This window comes from Perna viridis, chromosome 2 (genome assembly GCF_037379345.1).
Source record: "Perna viridis isolate PV_CMFRI_1.1 ecotype Kerala chromosome 2, ASM3737934v1, whole genome shotgun sequence".
Lineage (NCBI taxonomy): Eukaryota > Metazoa > Mollusca > Bivalvia > Mytilida > Mytilidae > Perna > Perna viridis.
The window spans coordinates 70061275-70082901 of NC_142446.1; the positions used below are offsets into that span (position 1 = coordinate 70061275).

At 32.6% G+C, this 21627-nt stretch overlaps 2 protein-coding genes across 4 annotated transcripts in view; one reads left to right on the forward strand and one right to left on the reverse strand.

Moving 5' to 3' along the window:
* LOC148626723 (uncharacterized) overlaps positions 1 to 10744 on the reverse strand; it is a 38268-nt gene extending 27524 nt beyond the window's left edge. For 2 of the 3 annotated variants that reach the window (XM_088570983.1, XM_088570982.1), the window contains exons 1-8: positions 10221 to 10744; positions 7693 to 7763; positions 6031 to 6067; positions 5166 to 5224; positions 4413 to 4476; positions 3594 to 3674; positions 1927 to 2036; positions 1166 to 1203 (exon numbers count right to left, since the gene is read on the reverse strand). In XM_088570983.1, the coding sequence (XP_088427109.1) occupies positions 1166 to 1203; positions 1927 to 2036; positions 3594 to 3674; positions 4413 to 4476; positions 5166 to 5224; positions 6031 to 6067; positions 7693 to 7763; positions 10221 to 10340 (580 nt within the window). In that variant the 5' untranslated portion in view covers positions 10341 to 10744. Of the gene's footprint in view, positions 1 to 1165; positions 1204 to 1926; positions 2037 to 3593; positions 3675 to 4412; positions 4477 to 4735; positions 4795 to 5165; positions 5225 to 6030; positions 6068 to 7692; positions 7764 to 10220 lie in introns of those variants that run through there. The other variant, XM_088570984.1, reaches the window with a different exon arrangement.
* A 9733-nt stretch (positions 10745 to 20477) lies between these two features.
* LOC148626725 (transmembrane 9 superfamily member 2-like) overlaps positions 20478 to 21627 on the forward strand; it is a 31121-nt gene continuing 29971 nt past the window's right edge. The window contains exon 1 of the mRNA XM_088570991.1: positions 20478 to 20645. Within this exon, the coding sequence (XP_088427117.1) occupies positions 20529 to 20645 (117 nt within the window). The 5' untranslated portion in view covers positions 20478 to 20528. The remainder of the gene's footprint in view (positions 20646 to 21627) is intronic.

The following is a 21627-nucleotide window of genomic DNA, read 5'->3' on the forward strand; positions in this document are numbered from 1 at the left end:
AAATGAATCCTTACAGCATGTGAAGTTGTCAACTTGCCACGGGAGAGTGTAAGTACCTAACTTTCTCTGACCCAAATTTCACATGCCCCAGGTAACAGGAAATAGGAATCCTAGAACACTGAGCATATGTGAAAAGTTTGATTAATATTAGTTCCATACTTTTTGTATTACAGATTACACATAGTTGGTTACTTGTACCATCCACAACACAATGTGGTGAAACATGGATACATTCAATATGCTAAAAATGTAAATATTCAACGCATTTCTTTGAAATACAAATGTATAAAGATTAATACAAAAATTGAGCCAGATTAGACAAAAAAGGTATTGTCCACAACATAAAAAGACAAGAAATAGGTACATGTGTGTATGTTCAAAAGGCTGAAATAGTAGGAAAACATTTGTCCAAAATCTCCATAATAGATGGTGTGTATCTTTAATGTATATATAAACAATATGCAATGTTAAAATAATATTGGTTCAACACTGGTTGAGTTACAGATTACACATTAGTATGTACCCCCTAAGTGTGACAAAAAGACAGAGTTGAGCGGCTGCTAGACCTTCTTGCAGCATTGGTGATACAACTAAAAAAAGATGGTAATATCTTCTAACCTATTAACGAAATGTTCTCTAATGTGGCAGTGGGAGGAATAGCTGATTCTGACTAGTCCTATTGTGGCAGTGGGAGGACTCCCTGATTCTAACTAGACTTATTGTGGCAGTGGCAGGACTCACTGATTCTGACTAGACCTAACGTGGCAGTGGGAGGACTCCCTGATTCTGACTAGTCTATTGTGGCAGTGGGAGGACTACCTGATTCTGACTAGTCCTATTGTGGCAGTGGGAGGACTCACTGATTCTGACTAGACCTAATGTGGCAGTGAAAGGACTACCTAATTGTGACTAGTCCTTTTATGAGTATATATATATATATATGACTCACAAAGTAGTCTTATCATTATTTCTGTGAAGGCAGTGCTTGCCTTCAGCAACTAGCCCCTAGCCCGGGTCTGATACAAGGATTCAGGCTGGCAAAATGATGTGTTTCAGTTCAGGGTTAGTGGAATAGTATTACACTTTTTCAGTGATTATAGATATGGGGTACTTATAAAAATATTACAGGGCAGGACTGTAAAATTAGTAGAAAAAGCCATCTCACCTCTCAATTTGTTGATAATAACTTCATTCTTCTGATTTCTAAAATACAGAATTTATACATAAGTTATTACCATTATTGGTACATTATATATAAAAAAGATCAAAGTCGATGCAGAAGGAAAATTTACATTCTACTGATTTCATATTTAGTAGAGGTGACCTAGACCTTTAACCAACTAACCTCAAAATCCAAAGGTATTCACCTATGCAAGTTTCAATTCTATCATGACGAACATAAGTTTTGTGAGCAAACCAAACTGTTGATTAGAGGATGAACAGAAAGCTTTACTCTATAATTATCCATTTATAGGTTGCATAATGAGTGAAAATATCAACTCAATTTATTTTATATCAACATCATAAGAAACAAGCCTTGAAATTAAAAAAATCAAGTTCATATTTTGCCATATTCAACTTTCATGAGTTCTAAAACTTTCTTTGGAATATTTTGGTCGCTTGGCTTTTGGCATCTGTCATGGTGGAAATTCGAACGATTGTCTGTTTATAATGTCACCAATGGTGTTGGCAGAGCAACGTTAGAAATGTAACAACAATGCTTTCAACCAATCAGGTTTTATAGAAAATGGATACACAATTACTCATCCTATCCCAAGGGTGAATTTTTCATATAGTTTTTCAGTAGTTAGTATTACATCCACCATGGTATAATATTGCAAATAATTAGCCATCAGAGAAGTAGATAAAATGACAAAATCATAGAGAAATTTTCAGTTATTAAACAAGACACAATGTGATACTTACACTGCTTGTAGGTTTTGCCTCTTTCTCTGGTGTTCCCTTTTCAGCATGTCATACCTGTCTTTGTAGGTTTCAGAAGTTTTACTCACTTCCTCAAACTGTTTGATCGATAACTAAAATATATTTAACTAATGTTAATTATAGGACCACATATTTATCAGGTAAACATTCTAAGTCAGGAAATTGTTCAAATCCCTAAGATAGTGATACAGAAGTTATACCATAAAACCTTGTGACTTCCTGTATTCTAACCCAAAAATTGTGTCAGATCTCAATAAATATAGGATGGTATTCCAACTTGTTGATAAAGATTCAAGTGTTCAAATATAACTTTATTCCATAAGAAAACACATCTTAAAGGATTTACATCATCAAATAAAGGGTACTATTACAACACATGATATCATTTTATAAAATTTATATACTATATGGAATACTATAACAAATATGTGGAGCATGACAAAATAATATATAATTATGGAAACTCAATACATGCAATATCATGTTTTATGGAATACTTAAAAGAAATATGGATTGAGTCGATAACTGTTAAGTGTTTCATAAATCATGATATTGCATGCAGTGAGCTGCTATAATTGTTTTTATTACATTTCTGTGTAGAAATTTCAAGAAATTCCCACTCAGTGAGTTACTCTGCATCTTGATTTTTTAAACAATATATTGGTTTACGTTTAAAGAGGTTGAGTTAAGTATGTTAAGCCAGTTTTTTTTATATGAATTTGTTTTTGGAGGTCTTCTTAAAAGTAAACACAAGGCAAATACATATCCAAATTATATTGACTCTGATAATTTTGCCATAGAAAACAACTGATGTCAGCTGTGCAATATATCACTTGTAATCAAAATACCAAGCATGCAATAACAAAATATGGGTGTGTCAGAAATATATTGTTTAAATGGAAACTATAAAACACGAAATTTAATGATTTATCTTTAAAAATGAATTTTTTACTTTCTCTGCCTGATACAATTTATAAGCGGATGGGTTTCTACAATAATATGGATTAATATATTTAAGATAAATAGATTTATATTTTGAACATATCAATATAAAAAGATATTCATCTTCTATTACATTATAACCACACAGTTTACATATTCTTGCATTTTGTTCATTATTGTAATACCTTCTGGCTTCAAAGGCTAAGCTATGGGCACTAATATGATATTATATACCTGTAATTCACTGATCTATCAAGATAAATCCATCATACATATGTCTACAAAGATGACACTTGGGTAACAAGTCAAAAAATGCATATGCCCCACTTAAAAATATATCAATTTCAAAAACATGAAAGGTCTCTTCAAGGAAGAAACAAGAACCCAAACCATCAAATTACAAGATTAAAAAAAATATCTAACTCTTACCTCAAGCCAAGCAATTCTATTTGCCACTTCCCTAACTTTTTCACCTCACTCATACTCTAACACTCCTACAACAGCCAACCCACCCACCAACTATATAACCCAAAATAATAACAGATTTTTTTCCATTGGAAAATCCAGTTCAAAACTTATAAGTAATTCAAGGGGAGACAACCCACAGCATCAAATTACAATACTCAAAAACATTATTTATCTAGTAATTCTATTTCTCATGTCCATAACTTGGATTTTTAAACTCACTCTTACTCTAACACTCTTACCTCGAGCCCTGCAATTCTATTTCTCATGGCTTCAGCTGCATCTTCTTTCTGTTTGTTATCAACTTCTAAAACTGCTTTAGCCTATAATATTTAATGATAGATTATTTAACATTTGATAAGGTGGACAGATGAACATAGGTTTATCAAATGTCAGTTTGTGTGCTTGTCTTTCTGAAGATAAGTTTACATATATGCCTGGTTATGGCCCACAAATATTAACCCCAAAAATCATCCAAGATTTACTTATTTTTAAACTCTTTAGACAACAAATATTCTTTGCTTTGACTCTTAAGTTATGATTTCATAACTGTGACAGTGTTACATTGTACTACCAAATCAAAATAAAATGGCTTCCTGTCATTTACCCACCCATAACTACATCTAGAAAAGTATGGTATCCATTTTGAAAGATGAAAGAATGAGTCATTTTTAATATATAATGCAGTATATTATTCTGACAAATGTTTTCACCAGATTTGAAGTTTTATCTTGGGTGTTCACATCGAACCTAGATGCTATGAATTCAAATTTTCAAATAAATAGTTGAATGTTTCAGCATTTGATAATGAAATATTGGGTGAAAAAACATTAAATAACCATTTTTCTTTAAAAAAAAAAAAAACAAAAAAAACTATGGACTGGATTCTTTAACTATAACTAGTAACCAAGCTGTTATATGTTGTGTGAGGTGTAATTTTAAAGGTTAACCTTTTCTCACTTACACATCTATATATTCTTTAATTTAAGAATAAAATGTAGTAGCAACTTAACACCTTTCAACATTTTATTTTAATTTCCCAACATTTTTTAAAACCCTACCTTTCTTAATGGTTCTAATTGTTGAAGAGCTGAAACAAGCTGTGTATTCAAGGTTTCTGATTCCCTGAAACATACAATCATAGTAATGAAACTTCAAACATACCACTATGTGTATATACAGGGTATATGGCACTACAAAACAGCTACTTGTACATATTTATATACATTTCATGCACAAACATGATAAGGAAGCTTACAAAAGTTAATGTAATAAGGAAATAAACTGCCCAGATACAAAAATATCTTACATAGCAATGAGTACATATAGTGCATGTCTGTTTTTCCAGATATTGATGCGTAATACTTTGAACATGAACACTTACAGCACACAGGCTTAAAAAGTTATATCCTGTAAACAACCCTCCAAGTACAATCTTTGAATCAATATAACAAAGTTACGTATGTTTTCATGTTAGGTATACCACACACCTGCAAGAAGTTGATATTGGATAGAAACCAAAATTGTTTAAAATGTAAGTCCCATAAATAAAAAGCCACGTACCTAATATGAAAATTAATCCATTCAATGGGAAGTGAGGTTACTGTGACAAGGTGATTCAAATATACCAAAAGCTTGTTGAGTTGGGGTATAATTAAATTACGTATTGTCTTCTTCATAAATGCAGTTTCTGTCCTGCATTTTCTTATTAAAGTAAAAATATTTCTCTCCCTTTTTGCTTTAAAAAATATTCTGCTAGCAATACATAATTTTAAAATTGTACTGTCTATTTTTTGTTACTCATAATGACTTACCTCTGTAGGTCCTCATGCTTCCTGAAGAACTCTTCATACTTCTTACTCTGAGCATCATAATGTTACAAAGTCAAGGAAGACATTTCTGGATTTTTATTTCCTACTACATTTATATTCACCATGAACTAAGAACATGTTGTATATAAAGCACATTTTCACAAATTGCCTACAATTTATATTTCACAAATTACCTTTCCTTTTGGAGACAGACAAGAGAGCACTTCATTATTTATATGTATTTTATAACAATGATGTACATGTATGTAAAAGTCCATTAAATAATTATCTAAAAGGCAAAAATAGAAAATTGTGCATTTAGAGCTTGAAGCTTGATAGTTCTAAATGGACTGCTTTGATGTATGACGTAATTTGAAATATAGGTCTAATACAGAAAAATTACATGTATAACTTACATACAACAAATGTGTGAGCATGATTCATATACCGGTAATACAATAAAAAGAATGGGGCTTGAAGCATGTTTCTGAATCATATAGTATGAGTTCATAGGATTGTTAAGCTTTTTTATACTGTCACAGTTAACCTTAGATATTAATTGAAGAATTATCCCCCATGGGCAAGAGATATGTATTTGGTATTGATTTTAATCTCATACAACAATTGATAAAGAAATCATTTGTTCTGTGGTTTCTTTTATCCAATTAATAACCTCTACCATAGGCAGTGTCTGAAATTTATATGGACTGGTACTTTTTACAAATAATAGTAATACAGGCCTCTTTGAATTTGAAACTTGGTATCCATAGATGATAGTATCCTTAATTGTGTTGTTACACTTTAAACTATCTCATATAATGTACATGTTACGATAAATAACAATTCTTTAAAACATTCTTAAAAGGATATCATCACATTTGCCTTTGTACTTCTTGATCAACAAACTGAAAAGGAAATCAAAGCTGAAATATAGCAAAATATTCAGCAAAATTCAAAAGCAATTTGCCCAAATATATGGCAAACACATATATAGAGACTGACACACACACACATATAAACTGGTATAGTTCAGATACTGCAATATCCAGTGGAAAATAACTATTTGTGATCATCAGCAAAAAGGAGAGAATCATACATTAGCACATTACAACACAAGAAGAAAAGAACATTGAAAAGCCTTGAAAAATCCTTAAAAATGGATCTTTTCCAAGGAAATCCTAAGTGAAAACAAATGTTGAATGTTAACAAAAACAGCTGGTTTCATTGCAAAGGGACAAGTAATGTTCAACAGGACAAATGTATTTCAAACAGATACAAAGTTGAAGATTTAAATCAAGTTTTTTGTGGGTCTTTGAACCAGGATTTTTTTTCCTAAAAAATATCATTACAGTGTGGGAAACCATTTATTTTCCAACTTGCCATTCTGGCTAGTAGAATATTGATCTTGCTAGCCAAATAGAACTTCAACTAGCCAAATTTTTTGCGTTTTTTTGTCTGCACTATCATCTGTTTTCTCTTGGATTTGAATATCTTTGCCTTTCTTTTTCTTTCTTCAACTATTTTTTTTTCATTTCTTTTTTAAAGAGTAATCAAGGGAACCAAGGTTATAGCGGTAATCGAAAGAATGTAATCCAGGGACAAAGACCAGACATGGAAAACAGACATACACAACAAAGAACATGAAGTAACTAAAATCATACATACAAAGTAACAAAAGCAAATGAGCAACTCGGACTCCACTAAAAGCTGGGAGCATGGACCAAAATTTATCAAAAATTTTTCCATTTTCGAATATTCCCTCCCATTGAAGTATTTCATGTACTTTACAGTAACACAATAAGTACTCCATTTCTGAACTCATATTTAAAAATAAAATTATATTTCAAGAAAATGTTTATCATTTGCTTCTTGTTTATTTTTGTTTGACAATAAACAACTAATTTGCAAGGTAACTTATCATAAATTACCAAGATAATTTTGTTTGAATACAATACCAATACGAACTAGATCAGGACCGTCGTGTAGAATTTGGCACATCCCGTTTACCAAAAATTAAAATGGCAGATCGTAAACAGTGCTTTACAAGTCGATAAAACTGTTCATATCATGCCAAAATTCACTTGACATATTCAAGCTAAACTTCTTAAAATGTAGGGAACATATTTTCAATGTATGGTGTTAAGGAATGTTTAACTAAATAATTATATAACCTGATGATGGTCACCAAATTACACATCTACTCATATTTGGCGAGAGGTGGTTTTCCACACTGTATTAAATCATTTTGTTTCCATATTTGAGTTCTAATGCGTGTTCTCTGACATGCCCTCTTGCTATTTATTGCTGTTTATATTATGCCTAGTTTTCATCTATATACTTCTCTGAAAACTAGGCATAGTATGAACAGCAATAAATAGCAAGTGGGCATGTCAGAGAACACCCATAATAACTCAAATATGGAAACAAAATGATTTAATGATATTATTAGGGAAAAAAATCCTGGTCCCAAGCGCCTGTGTTTAATATACAAAATAGTGGTTAACATGAATTACTAATGTCATAAACTTACTCTGTAGAAATGATCTTCTTCTTAAGTGTGCTATAATTCAAGGCTTGTTCTTCCTTCAATTTTTTCAACTCCTGAAAAAAATGATTGAATATACAATACAAAAAAATAGTAAAAAGCATTCAATCTTTCAAGTTAATGGATGCATCCTTTTATTAGAACATCAACATCCCTTTAATCCCCTATTCTTCACTACTTTATAAGAAAAATATTAGAGATAATGTCACAAAAACAAATGTACATGTACATGTATGTACCCTTAGTGTAGCAGGTAAAGGTAGTGTAGATTTCACTGTTTAATCTAGAAATTTGTCATATCATGGGGTCATCATTTCATGTAACTTGGCAGAGGGGGTAACTGCTGGAAATTTGGGATCAATGTGAAAAGACAACAAATAACAGACACTAGATCGCACACAAATTATATAATCTATCTAGAAAAAAGACAGACACAGAATATTAGCAGTCAAAAGATTTACTTGATCAAATGAAGACATAAGTTTAGTTGGGATGGATGTCCTGAACTTTAGCAGAAAAGGGATTAACTTATTGGTTTAATACACTAAAAGCAAGTCAATTAATATTTCTCAGTATCAAAGTACAAACACTTTTTGTACTTTATACCTAACAGCCACCCGTTTAAATTTACAGTGTAACTCTGACTGGCAGAACTTGACTTTGCCAAGGCATACACAGTATATTTATTTCCATTTCTTACACTCCTGATGCTGTAATTTGGTTTTATCTACAATGCAAACTGACTTTCCTTTCTTCACTATCATGTTTATTGTGATTATCTCCCTTGCTTCATTGAAGATTGAGGTTATTTTTCACTACTACATAAATTCACAGAAAGAAAAGCACCTTAGGATATCAGGTTCAACTTTTCCAAACATTCACATGATAGTACACTTTTTATCATTAATTCATAATATCAAGACCTACTGCCATTATTCTGATTTAGCATTTCTTAACTTGCTTGTACAGGATATGAAATTATTAAAGGTTGACCTATTGCCTGGGACAAGTGAAACTATATGTACCTTCAGATTAGTAAAAGTTGAATTATACTTGCCCAGAGGACAGCCAAATTTTATTCATTTTTCAACATTCGTTTACTAAAGGACAACCTAGATTTCAATTTGGCCAGATAGAATTTTCATCATCTTGCCCAATAGGACAAGGTTCATAAAATGTAAACCAGGGCTAAAGCTACTTGAGAAAACAGGGAGAAGTGACTTCTCTTTCAGAAAGACATCAGGGAGAAGTGAAAGTGTATGTGCATCATTCGCTCATGTTTTTTTTTAAATCATATGTGTTATATGATGTTACATACATGCATACAATAAGCAAACATTTTTTTTTTAATTTACATGTTTATTCTCTTTAACTGAAATAAATATTACTTCTTTAATCTACATGTGTAAGAATTTTCATTTTGTTCTGTTTTTTTTTCCTGGTCCCACTTCATCCATAATGATTCTTGATCAAACATCCAGTCCCTTGATATATGTTGATCAAGAGGATGATTGAAGTATCAATACCATATCAGTATCAAAATTTATTACTGACAAATCAAGATTGAAACTATTGACATATATTGTAGCAGTTGGTACAAACTTGTCTCAAGCTGAAGAAATGTTCTGTTGAAATTTGAGAATATACAGTTCAATTATGAAACAAAATAATGCTTTGACAATGTATTTTCCACTGAATTATCAATTGAGATAAATATTCCAAGAATTTGCATGTTTCATAACTAAGTATGAATGATATATCATAAATTATCGTAAGTTGGAGAGAAGAATATTCATTCTGTATCCTGTCTTAAATGTTTGTTATGAAAAACTGATTAAAATACATTGTACTTGCTTGCAACCAAATATTCAATAGATTTCAAAGATATTATTTTTTTCTCTCGATCGAGTGCCATTTTTGTTTGAATTGTTATCAGAGAGAGATAACTCTGGTCAAAATGCCTGTGGAGTACAGTCCCAATCTGGGACAAAGTCTGAATATGACAGGGTGACTTCACTACACTTTTCGTGTCGTTTGAAGGCTAAGTGAGCAACCACAGAGTGACTATTTGCCCAAATCGTCCTGGTTAATGTCATACACTGTTGTATTCAGTATGCAAGGAGCAAATATAAAATTTCAACGTTTGAATTGTCTTTATTTGACTCTCTAGGTTCACTTTCATGCCACTTTTTTTTTTAAAAAAAGGACAAAAAATGTTAGAAATGTTAGTAAGCATTCTTTTTTCTCATACGTCATTCTAATATATACCTATTGTACATGCAAAATTACATTAACTTAAATGTACAGTACCAGGGTTCTGGTAACATGTATCATTGTTTGTTGAATACATTCTGATATTACATGTATTACTTATGCACAAAATGCACAAATGCAAAACTAAGTGTAAATTTGTGTAATATGTCATTACATGTATGTGTAATATGGAATCAACAGTACAGAAGGAGTAATCAAGGAAACCAAGGTTATAGAGGTAATTCATAATAAGTATATACCTGTTTCAGTTGTTTACACTGCTCACACCAAATATGATTTTCTTGGTAATCGAAGTCTTGAAATCCAAGTGTCTGAGACAAACCCATGTCAGAATCAGGCCTTGAAGTTTCGTTCTCCATTTTCACTTTCAGAATGTTAAAGTCCCTGAATTCACGACTTTTGTATGGTCACAGTCTAGGAATAAAGCATTCCCATAACCAAAATATCACAGGCAGCTTCAATGATTCTTCTCGGTTATGTAACCATTTTCAGGTATTCTGGAAATCCCGGGTTACATCAAAACCAAAATACTAACAAGTGAAATTTTGGGAGGTGAACTTGAAGGTTGGGTATACCAAATTTACGCTTTTTGGAATATTGTCAAGTGAACATGGAAATTCACAATGTTTGGAATTGTTAAAATGTTTTACGGAACGGTTTTAGTTAGTTCATATGTTGTCAATTAGATTAAATTCGGACGTAAATATTGCGATTTCCAATGTTTTTCTTTCACCGGAAGTAGTCCTTATCCCATGTGAATGTTAAGATAAAAGATAGATTTTTGTTTATCATCGACATGATGTACTCATTTTGTGTATCAAAAACTCGAACCCGAACCGGAATTAAAAAACAACAACAAAAAAGTAAGTAAGTAAGTAACTAACTAAATTTTATTTAAAGTCGGCACATATATGTACAATATAACAAGCAACATCATAGGCATGTGTAATAGTCTGCAGTATTGTTTTCTATAATTATTTTATGCATTGTTCAATTTAAATATCATCTGAGTAGTATGAATGTGTATTATGTTTTACTATACTTGACTTGGACCGATTGACAGATGAACTGTTTTGGAACTGGTAATTGTATTGTAATCTAGTCGTAATTTCATGCTTGATCAGTACGCACTTTTTTGTTGGTAATTAACGCGGGTTCACACTTTAACCTGAAAATATCTAAACGGATAATAACTCTGATAATAACTGAACTACTCAGATTTAACTCAACTATTTTTTATCTGTATTCAACTTTACTATTACTAAGTTTAGTTTCTTTAATATTCCTGGATTAATTGTGCATGTTAATGTCAAGAAATTAACATTTTAATATTTTTTAAAGTCCGGTGTGAATGATTGATTGATTATGCAATTTCCTTTCATCTGTGGCAACATCCCTTCGGCTCCTGCGTATGGAGTGTTCATATCACAACTCATACGTTATGCCAGAGCTTGCCGAAACGACGCAGACTTTTTGTATCGCGCTAGAACTCTAACAAATAGGTTTCTGGAACAGGGTTATGTTGCTACAAGATTGAAGTCATCACTACAGAAGTTTTATGGTCGTCATCATGAACTCGTGGATCGTTATGGTGTATCCATCAGCACCATGAAAACTGATTTATTCAACGGGTCATGGTTTTCCTTTCCTCGTTTGTCTACCCCGGACTTAACTTTTTATGAGCAACTCGGCGGGTGTTTCTAGAAAAGCAGAGGACGCTTACCCTACCGGTGCACCTGGTCCATGCTCCCAGTTTTTAGTGGAGTCCGAGTTGCTCATTTGCTTTTGTTACTTTGTATGTATGATTTTAGTTACTTTGTGTTCTTTGTTGTGCGTGTCTGTTTTCCATGTCTGGTCTTTGTCCCTGGATTACATTCTTTTGATTACCGCTATAACCTTGGTTCCCTTGATTACTCTTTCATAAACATTTGTCTGAACGCATAAATCTGTAATGATATTTTCAAGTCAAGTCAAGTCAAGTAAACTTTATTTAAAGTCGATATATCAAACAAAAAAACACAAGCTCTGTAGAGCTTTTTAAATCGACATTAATAAACACAAGCCGTACACATAAACTTAAAACACGTGACATTAAACTTATAAATAACATGCAAGTAATCAAGCAAAGAAATAACGCAATAAAAAAGTAATGCAAACTAGATATGAAAGCAGATGCTACTAAGCAGCTAAAAGCATTAAGAAAATTAGCAAAATTGAAATAATAAATGAAAGATTTTAAGGAGATGATGTTGCATCTGTCAGTTGGGTAAGCCAAACTATTGGCAAAAGGAGCAAGAACATCCGCCCCCTCTCACTTACTTATCAAACTTTAAAATTGATCAAGTCCCACGTCCCCTCTTTATTCATTTGGAAGTTGGTTCAATAGTTTAACTGCTCCATAACTGACAGGGCGCATGCCATACCTAGTTGTGTTAACTCTTGGTATGTTCACTAAGTTTGTATACCTAAAATAGTATGAAGTTTCTTTAACAGTTATCATATCACGTAAGTATACAGAAGTCAGCTTGTCTATTATTTCATATACATGTATAGCTAAAAATCTTATAATCGTCTTACTCTTAAGAATGGCATCTTAGACTTTATTAACTCTTCATATGTACTTTCATCATTGTTATAAAAGCGTAAAGCTCGCTCTTGAATAATTCTTACTTTTTTGTACAGCTCTCATTACAAAAATGCCATACTAATGAACAATAGTTGAAATTTGCTAGTATAAAAGGGTAATATATTGTAAGTTACCAAATTTACTGAGATGATTACCAATTCTTTTTAACACTTTAATTGTTGCAATGCCTTTTTACAAACATAAGAGATATGGCTATTAAAGTTCAATTTAAAATCAAATGTTATACGAAGTAAATTTTCCTCATCCTCATATCATTACCATCTAAATTTAAAGTAATGTTCTCTTTTTGAGTTTTACTGCCAATTGGAATAGCATGAAACTTGTCAGGATAAGCTTCCATATGATTGTCTGAGAAGCATTTGATTAAAAAACTACTCTCCTGTTCCAGAGTGTTTACAATATCTTGTAGATTATTGCTGCTATATGATAATGTATTGTCATCAGCATAGTTATATAAGTCACCTTTCGAATAAAGTGAAATATATTGTTAATAAAGTTATTGAAAAGGACGGGTCCCAAAATTGACCCCTGTGGAACTCCTTTAAAAATGTCAAAAAAAAAAGGACTGCATATAGAACAAATTTTACCACACCCTGCTTCCTGTTTTTAAGATAACCATTTAATAAATATAGGGCATTTTCAGACAAACCGTAGTTTTTCACAATCAAACGCTTTTGACAGATCCATTGACATATAGCAGCAGTGAACTTGTTTTTATCTAAAGATTTACGTCAGTTTTCAATAATTTTGATCAAAATATCTTGACAACTTTAGCCAGGTCTAAAATCAGACAAGAAAATGTTAAATCTGGTTTATAAAAATCACATATCTGAGATTCAATAGCTCTCTCATAAAGTTTTGAAATAGTCGATAGTATGCTAACTGGTCTATAGTTTCCCTTTTCTCTGATAAATTAGTACTACCTGTGCCATTTTTAATTTGTCTGGAAAAACTGAAGTTTCAAAAGTCATGTTGATCAGGATGGTAATTGGATGTTTTACTACTGGCGCAGCTATTTTCAGAATTTTAGGTGATATTTCATCAAAACCAGTAGCTTTTTTTTTACATTTATTTTGTAGAACTGTTTTTACGTTAATGCTTCTGTAATAGTTTGAAGTGTAATTCATTTCTTGGATTAATGTTTCTTTGATTTAATATAAAAGAAAAGCTCACAATTAACTATACGCCAAACGCCATGACGTCTCGTTTCGTATCGTCAACTTTCATTTGTTGCAACTTCCCTTCAGCAGTTTTCATATTACAAATTATACGACAAGCCAGAACTTGCTGAAACTACGCAAACTTTCTGTACCGGCGTCCCGGACTTCATACAATTAGGCTCCTGGAACAGGGTGGTGTTGCTACAAGATTAAGGTCATCACTACGACAGTTTTATGCCGTGTCGTTATAATGAATTCGTGTTTCTTTATAGTATATCCATCGACGCCATGGAAGCCGATTTATTCATCGTATCACAGTTTTCCTCCTCGTCAAGCCCCAAGTGATATCTTATTAGCAACTTAATTGGTGGGTGTTTCTAAATAAAAAAACAATTAAACAAAACGTATATAAAACAACAAACAAACAGAGGATGCTTACTCTACCGACGCACTGACCTGGTCCAGGATCCCATTTTTAGCCGACTAGATGAGCCATTGCCATCATTTGGCGTCCGTCGTCGTCGTCGTTAACATTTACTTCAATTTTTTGTTAAAAATGCTGGAATTTTTTATCGACAACATATTTGTTCAGTGTGGTGGACGCATTTTTCAACAAAGGTTGGCATTCTAATGGGAACAAATTGTGCTTCTCTTCTTGCTGACATATTCTTCACTCTTATGAGGTTGCCTTATTAGCTGATCGGATTAAAAGAAGGAAAATCGTTTAGCTAGATCATTTGTTCTCAGTTTCCGCTATATAGATGACATATCATCGTTAAACAATCCTAGTTTCGGGAATTTTTTTCATCGCATCTACCCCCAAAGAACTTGAGATAAAGGATACTACAGACACTTTGAAGTCAGCCTCATATCTTGTCCTACACTTAGAGATCGATGGTAAAGGAAAACTATTGACCAAACTATACAACAAAGGCGACGACTTTTCATTCAATATTGTCAACTTTCCTTTCATCTGTGGCAATATCGATCCTTCGTTCAGCACCTGCGTATGGAGTTTTCACATCACAACTCATACGTTATACGTTAAAGCAACCTTAAATTGCAGTACTAAACATTAAGATCACGAATTCAATCTACAGCATAAGTCGTATCAAAAATTAAAATATAGTCAGCCAGGGACTTAATATTACAGGGACTGATCACTCCTAACAAAGTCTATGAAATGTGTAAAAACAACTGTACCTCTCCGGTCTTTATACTGGTTAAACTTATAGCCTGTAAAATTTACTTTTGACACATGCATACTGGGGGAGGATATATATTCTGGATTTTAATTATATATGATAAAAGATTTAAAAATTGATAGTGACAAAGTAATAATGAAAATACTGAGGACGGGTTCTCAAAACACTTAAATATAATAATCAAAAACGGAAGTCTTCAAAGTCGTTAATCGTCAAATATTCCGCTATAAATCTTGGTTTCAATGATATGATTGCGTACTCTATCGTAACCGCGATGTGGCAGGACGGCCTACCTGCGTTGTAGTAGGTAGTAATAGGATAATTAATTGGAAAGAGTGAATAATCAAAATATTATCACGAGTTAAATCTTAATGTGTTCTTGGCATGAGTGATCATATTTTGGTTATTCACGATAACCAATTGATTATCCTATTTATTATATAGATTTCCTCCGCTGTTCATTGTAATTTTGAACATAAATTAAAAATTTTCTGAATGGCAGATTGATATTCGTGTTGTGACGTTTTGGCGGGAGGTAGCGCGAGGGTGAAATTGCCGAATTTATTTCACAGTGTGAATTATCGAAAAAATTACACTGGGAACATTCGGTAAATCACTGCTATCTATATAATAATGAGATTTAATAGTGCAGCGGACGGCTAAGGATTTTTCGAACTTTAATAGGCTTAGAGGGTATACGGCTATATCATATGTCAATGAAAAGATAAATCAATGTAGTTTTTGAATATCATTCTTTTCTAACTGAAAAGAGGTGAAGTTTTCTGCTATTTTGCATTAATTAGAGGAGGGGTCAAAGATCAATCGACCCCAATACACTTTGATAAGTGATCATAAGTGAAATCGTTCATTGTAGGTAGCGGAAAACAAGTAACATGAAAAGATCATATGTATAGATTCGAATTTCAAAAATGTGAAAAAGAACTTTTTCCGTCAAAAGTTGACTATTAAATCACAGAACAAAAATGCCCCTTAAATTGATTGCATTTTAGTGCATTTTCATTGATTAAGAGATAATAAGACACCGTAGAATATTACAATGTATATCTAAATATTCTTTATTGAATAACGAATAAAATGAACACAAAATTCTCGATTCGATCTGCAACATGGGCTGTGCAAAATGAGTTTGAAGTTGCAAATTTTCACTTATTTAAACTGTTAAATGTACTGAAATTGTCTAACGCGGAATCGTTTACGGACAATTTGCAGTCTAGTTTCCGGACTGTTTTATGAAGAGAGACACATGTAAAGTATCTAATCTACGTTACGTTTTGATGAAAAGACTTCAGGTTTTGAGATTTATTTTTTTACATACAAAATGTATATATATTTTTTTGTTGTTGCATTTGTCTTTATATGCTTGGTCTTCAAATAAAACGTTAAAGATTAACCATGAATCAGGGATTCTGAAACAAAAAATGCGACGCGGGGGTTCGTCTGGATTTCGTAATAAATTTGACAATACATAAACTGGGAACTTTGAACTTTGCATGGAAGCATGTGCAAGCATGTACATGCATGCTATTACAACATTTACGTCTTAACTGTGCGCCAGGCTGGTGTTTGTAATGCAATATCCTCTGCAATGGCGGATCCACACTGTAAAAATGAGGGTGCCAGCCGGGGTTCCTCAGAAAAGGGGGTGTGTGCTAGGATATTTTTTACTATTTTTGTCAATTTTTCACCTGAAAATGACATATTTTCCAATAAAAAGGGGGAAGCCAATCCCATTCACCCCCGCTGGATCCGCCGCTGCTCTGAACGGGTTATACTAAACTAGTTGATAAAAACAAATCAGATTCCTTGTAAAAATTCTAACGCAAAAATAAGTAAGAAGTTCAGACGCAATAAAAACTTCTGAGATTTTTTTACCTCTCAAAAAGACTCCAGTTTTAGTAGCCGTATGAATAGGACACAATGGTATCATAGTTGTTATAGAATATTAGTTCAAAGGAAACATCATTGTCCAGGCCAGGGGCGGATCAAGAATATTAAAAAAAGAGATGGCTCTGATCAAGACGTTTAAAAACAGGGGATACAATCTATCGTTTGCTATATTTACTGTCTATAAGTTGTTATAAACTTTTTTTGCGGCGTAAACATACATGTACAGAGCAGTTGTAGTAAGTGGTTTGTGCATTGAATTGTGCGTTACTTCTGTTGTCATATTTTGACAAGGTTGTTTTGAACATTTACAATGTCATACTTTTAATTTTCAGGCAGCTATTCATGTCTGTCTGCTTCATGCAAATAATGAATAAGTGAGCCACTTTATGGTTCACTCTAATTCTGATTTGTTATATTCTAAATACCAATAAGAATTAAACTGAATATGGGATCACAACTGTAAATGCATCTTCGCTACCCTAGGGTTACGGTCTTGCCCCCTCCCTTAACGCAATGACCGTAACCCTTGCGTAACGAAGATGCTGTAAAATATAGGAATCGGAAATAAGCCACTCATAATTTGTAAACTTTTCATCGGTCTATATGATAGTAAAAGCTGATTTTATTTGAAATAATCCATTTAAAAAAAAAATCTTTGTAACGTTCTCTTTTTCACCGTCACATACTAGATGACTTTTAAGCAGTGTCAGAGTTTCCCTCCTTCGTTTTAACCGGAATGACATCATTTAATATATAAGAACAGATCGACGGGCGCTTAAGGAAAAACAGAGAAAAGGCGTTAAAATTAATATCCTAGCAATGAACCAGGTCCAAACCCCCAGTTTTTTTTTTTATCAAGTCTAGCTTGCTAGTTTATTTAAATTTATATATGTTATTCTCATGACTATGTTGGTATTTTTGGTGCTTTGTCTTGACTATATGGATATCCTATTCTTCATTCCAATTTCCTGAAAACGAACATTGTCCAGCGATCGATTATTGAATAAAAGAAAAAATATGTCAAACTTTTGTCTATCTGCTTAAAAATCACTTAAAATCTTGATCATGTCAAAAAATAAATTACTTTGGATGATATTCATGCTTTTCTGTTGTACCAACAGTTCGGAAACAAAACAGGTTGTCCGGGAATCGATTTCGTATTTTACAATTTTAGTACAATTAGTAGTTAAAATATGTGAAAATTTGCAACTCCAAACTCATTTTGCAAAGCCCGTTTCGCAGATCGAATCGAGAAAGTTGTGTTTATATTATTTGTTATTCAGTAAAGAATATTTAGATATACATTGTAATATTCTACGGTGTCTTATTATCTCCTAATCATTGAAAATGCACTAAAATGCAACCATTTTTAGGGGCAACTTCGTTCTGTGATTTAATAGTCAACTTTTGTAGGAAAAAGTTCTCTCACATTTTTGAAATTGAATGCATGTAATCTTTACATGGTATTTGTTTCCCAATACCTACAATGAACGATTTCACTTAAATCACTTATCAAAGTGCATTGGGGTCGATTGATTTTTGACCCCTCCTCTCATTAATGCAAAATAGCAGAGAACTTTACCGTTTTTCACTTTGATAAGTACGATATTCAAAAACTACATTGATTTATCTTTCCATTGACATATGATACAGCCGTATACCCTCTAGGCCCATTAAACTCGAAAACTAAAGCACTTATACTCGGAAGTCACGTCAGTGGCTTCGAGTATTGTAAGTATAGGTACCAGTATCGTATTCATATCCCTGAGCGGGTGTTCGTCAAAACATGGATGCTATAAAAATATAGTGCATTTTCTTTTTGCCTCTCTACAAACTAATGTTTTGTCAAAAGATATGAACAATGACTTATAAAATAGAGCAAACATCACACTGTAAGATGAAGAACTTTTTTTAAAAGAAAATCTAACATAATATCATAAAAATGTTCCACTGAAAAGGTTGGTTTGGTGAGTGCAAAACGAAAGTGAAAATAGGGAAAATGGCTATTTATAGTTCAAGACTACTTTTCTGTCCGATCTTCGTGGACTCACCCTATTTTCTTTGCGGGAAATTATTTTTTCACATGTCCTTAGAAATGCTACATAAGTGAAAGTTTTATTGAATCAATTTGCATATTTTTTTTAAAAATCCTAAAAATATGCACTTCACTATAGAAGTCTATGGGAAAATTAATACGATACTGATACCTATAAGAATGACAAAAGGGCTTCCGGCAGATGACTTCACGGACAATGCTTTCTTCAAATTAATGCGTGATTCTCTTTTAAACTTTAAATATTTCATGTAAACTTCCTGTTCTCGTACAAGCAAGAAACACATGCAGAACACACGTGTATGATACTTATCGGTATATATTTATCTCGTATGAAGTTAGAACTATGACGCTATGGCGGTAAACACGGCGAGAATCGGCAGCATTACGTGGCGTATAACTACATATTTATGCAAATCGTATGCAAATATTAAGTACAGAAATTACGAGTGCAAGAAGTCGCTTACAGTATTAGCGACTTAAAAATGTCAAAATTTATATGTGAATATCAATATATGTAATTTTAAGGAAGTTTCCTTATTTTTTTAACTGGTAGTGAATCCATATGGTTAAACTCGGCGGGTGTTTCTAGAAAAGCAGAGGACGCTTACCCTACCGGTGCACCTGGTCCATGCTCCCAGTTTTTAGTGGAGTCCGAATTGCTCATTTGCTTTTGTTACTTTGTATGTATGATTTTAGTTACTTTGTGTTCTTTGTTGTGCGTGTCTGTTTTCCATGTCTGGTCTTTGTCCCTGGATTACATTCTTTTGATTACCGTTATAACCTTGGTTCCCTTGATTACTCGTTAAACAAACAGAAAGACACAATAATTAATAGCTTACTGGGGTATAGTTTAGGAAAATGAAAATTTTGATATTTCTTTCTCAAGACATAGCTACATTCATTAAGTCATATTTTTTTGTTGTTATTCAAAGCACACTTATTAAAAACAGCCATTGTTATTCAGCAGATTTTTCTCTTTCATTTGATATTAAATTCATTTTAAAATGTCTAAAAAAACTGATTTTGAAATGGATAATATTTATATCCCTCTTATTTAAAATAACTCCAATCTATTATCTTTAATTTGGGACATAACTCATCAAGCAGTCAATATATATTTAACTCCTTGCACTCATCAATATCCATCCAGTGGATTTTACAAACACCCATAGCAAAGTTACCCTATTTTCGACAGGGAAATTCAAGAGAATTGGCTGATAAACAGTCAAATAGCAACGGAAGTATTTTATAAAGATTATTATAAGTGACTTCTCCTTCTAATATACACTCCATAAAAATTCAGGCATAAAAGTTATTTGCAAACTTTTTTTATCAGTCATTCATTTTCTTTTCATCTTGATCCGTGTTACATGTATACGCGTAGAGACACTCCAGACAGACGCCGACGAAGTTTTATACTCGTGACAAATTATATAAGGGGACGAATGAGCGATTGAGTTCGGAGAAGCTTTCATGAACTTGTAAAACAGGAAATATTACAACGCATGCGTAAATTCCCGGATGACGTGTAGCCATCTTGACAACTCGAAAGCCAAGAACACCTTTGAAACATGTATTTTCCTCTCTACTTTGTGCTAATTTTGGCAATATCAACCGAAGCATTCTATTTACCTGGACTTGCACCCGTTGTTTATTGCGGCAAGACAGAGAGTAATAAGAAATGCAAGGTAAATGACGGTTATTGCACGGGTGACTGCGTATTTTCCCGGACCACTCTCATGACTTTTCGTGAATAATATGATTTTAGGCTTTGCCTTTGAGGAATTCTTTTCGTACTCAAACTAATTTAATATGTTGAAGGTGAAACCTTTTAACGCTCCCGAAGGAACACTAACTAAAATCACCTTTGATAATTTTTGTCAGTTCTGATTTGATATAATATGATAGGGAGGTCAGTCAAAATATGAAGTATATAGAAAATGTACAAGTTTATATTAGTTTGAAAGAGCCCAAGAAATGTAACTTACTGGTGCAAAAATTTTTAAAATCGGTCTAGGGGTTCAAAAGTTATTACAATTTAAAGTTCAAAATTTTGGTCATTTTTCTTGCGAGGGCAAAAATGTCACATTTTGGGCACTTCTGTGGCCCACATAAGTCAAACAGGTAAAGAAATTCATACATTGTGTCTTAATCATTTAAATAAAGCCATTTCATACTTTGATTTAAGCCATTCAGGAAACTTGTATCTTAGATACAAAGAAAATTACACTTTTTTAAAATTGGCAAAAAAACACTTTGGACTTAGTTTTTTTTTGCTATGTGTCAACAGCATCGTGAATTAAAGTGCCATTTTTGGATATTCATATTTGGAAATTGGAAGGTAGTAGAAATCTGATACTTTGCTGTTCTTTCAAGAGTAATCCATTAAACAGAAATAAATAAACAAATATTATGTCAAAACCTCTGATTTGTTTTTCATTGGAATCAGAAACACTGCGGCAGACCCCCTTTTTTTTAAATGCGTTTTTTCAACAAAAAAATACATTTTTGCTTACTAAGAATTCAAAAAAAATATTTAATTTTTTCTGTCACTTGTTTTGTGTGGCAATAAAGTTGCTTGACTTGAAAAATCATGTTTTTCAGCTCAAAAAAATTTTTTGAGGTCGAAAATTTAAATTTTAGGGTAAATTTTAGAGCTATTTTCAGTGG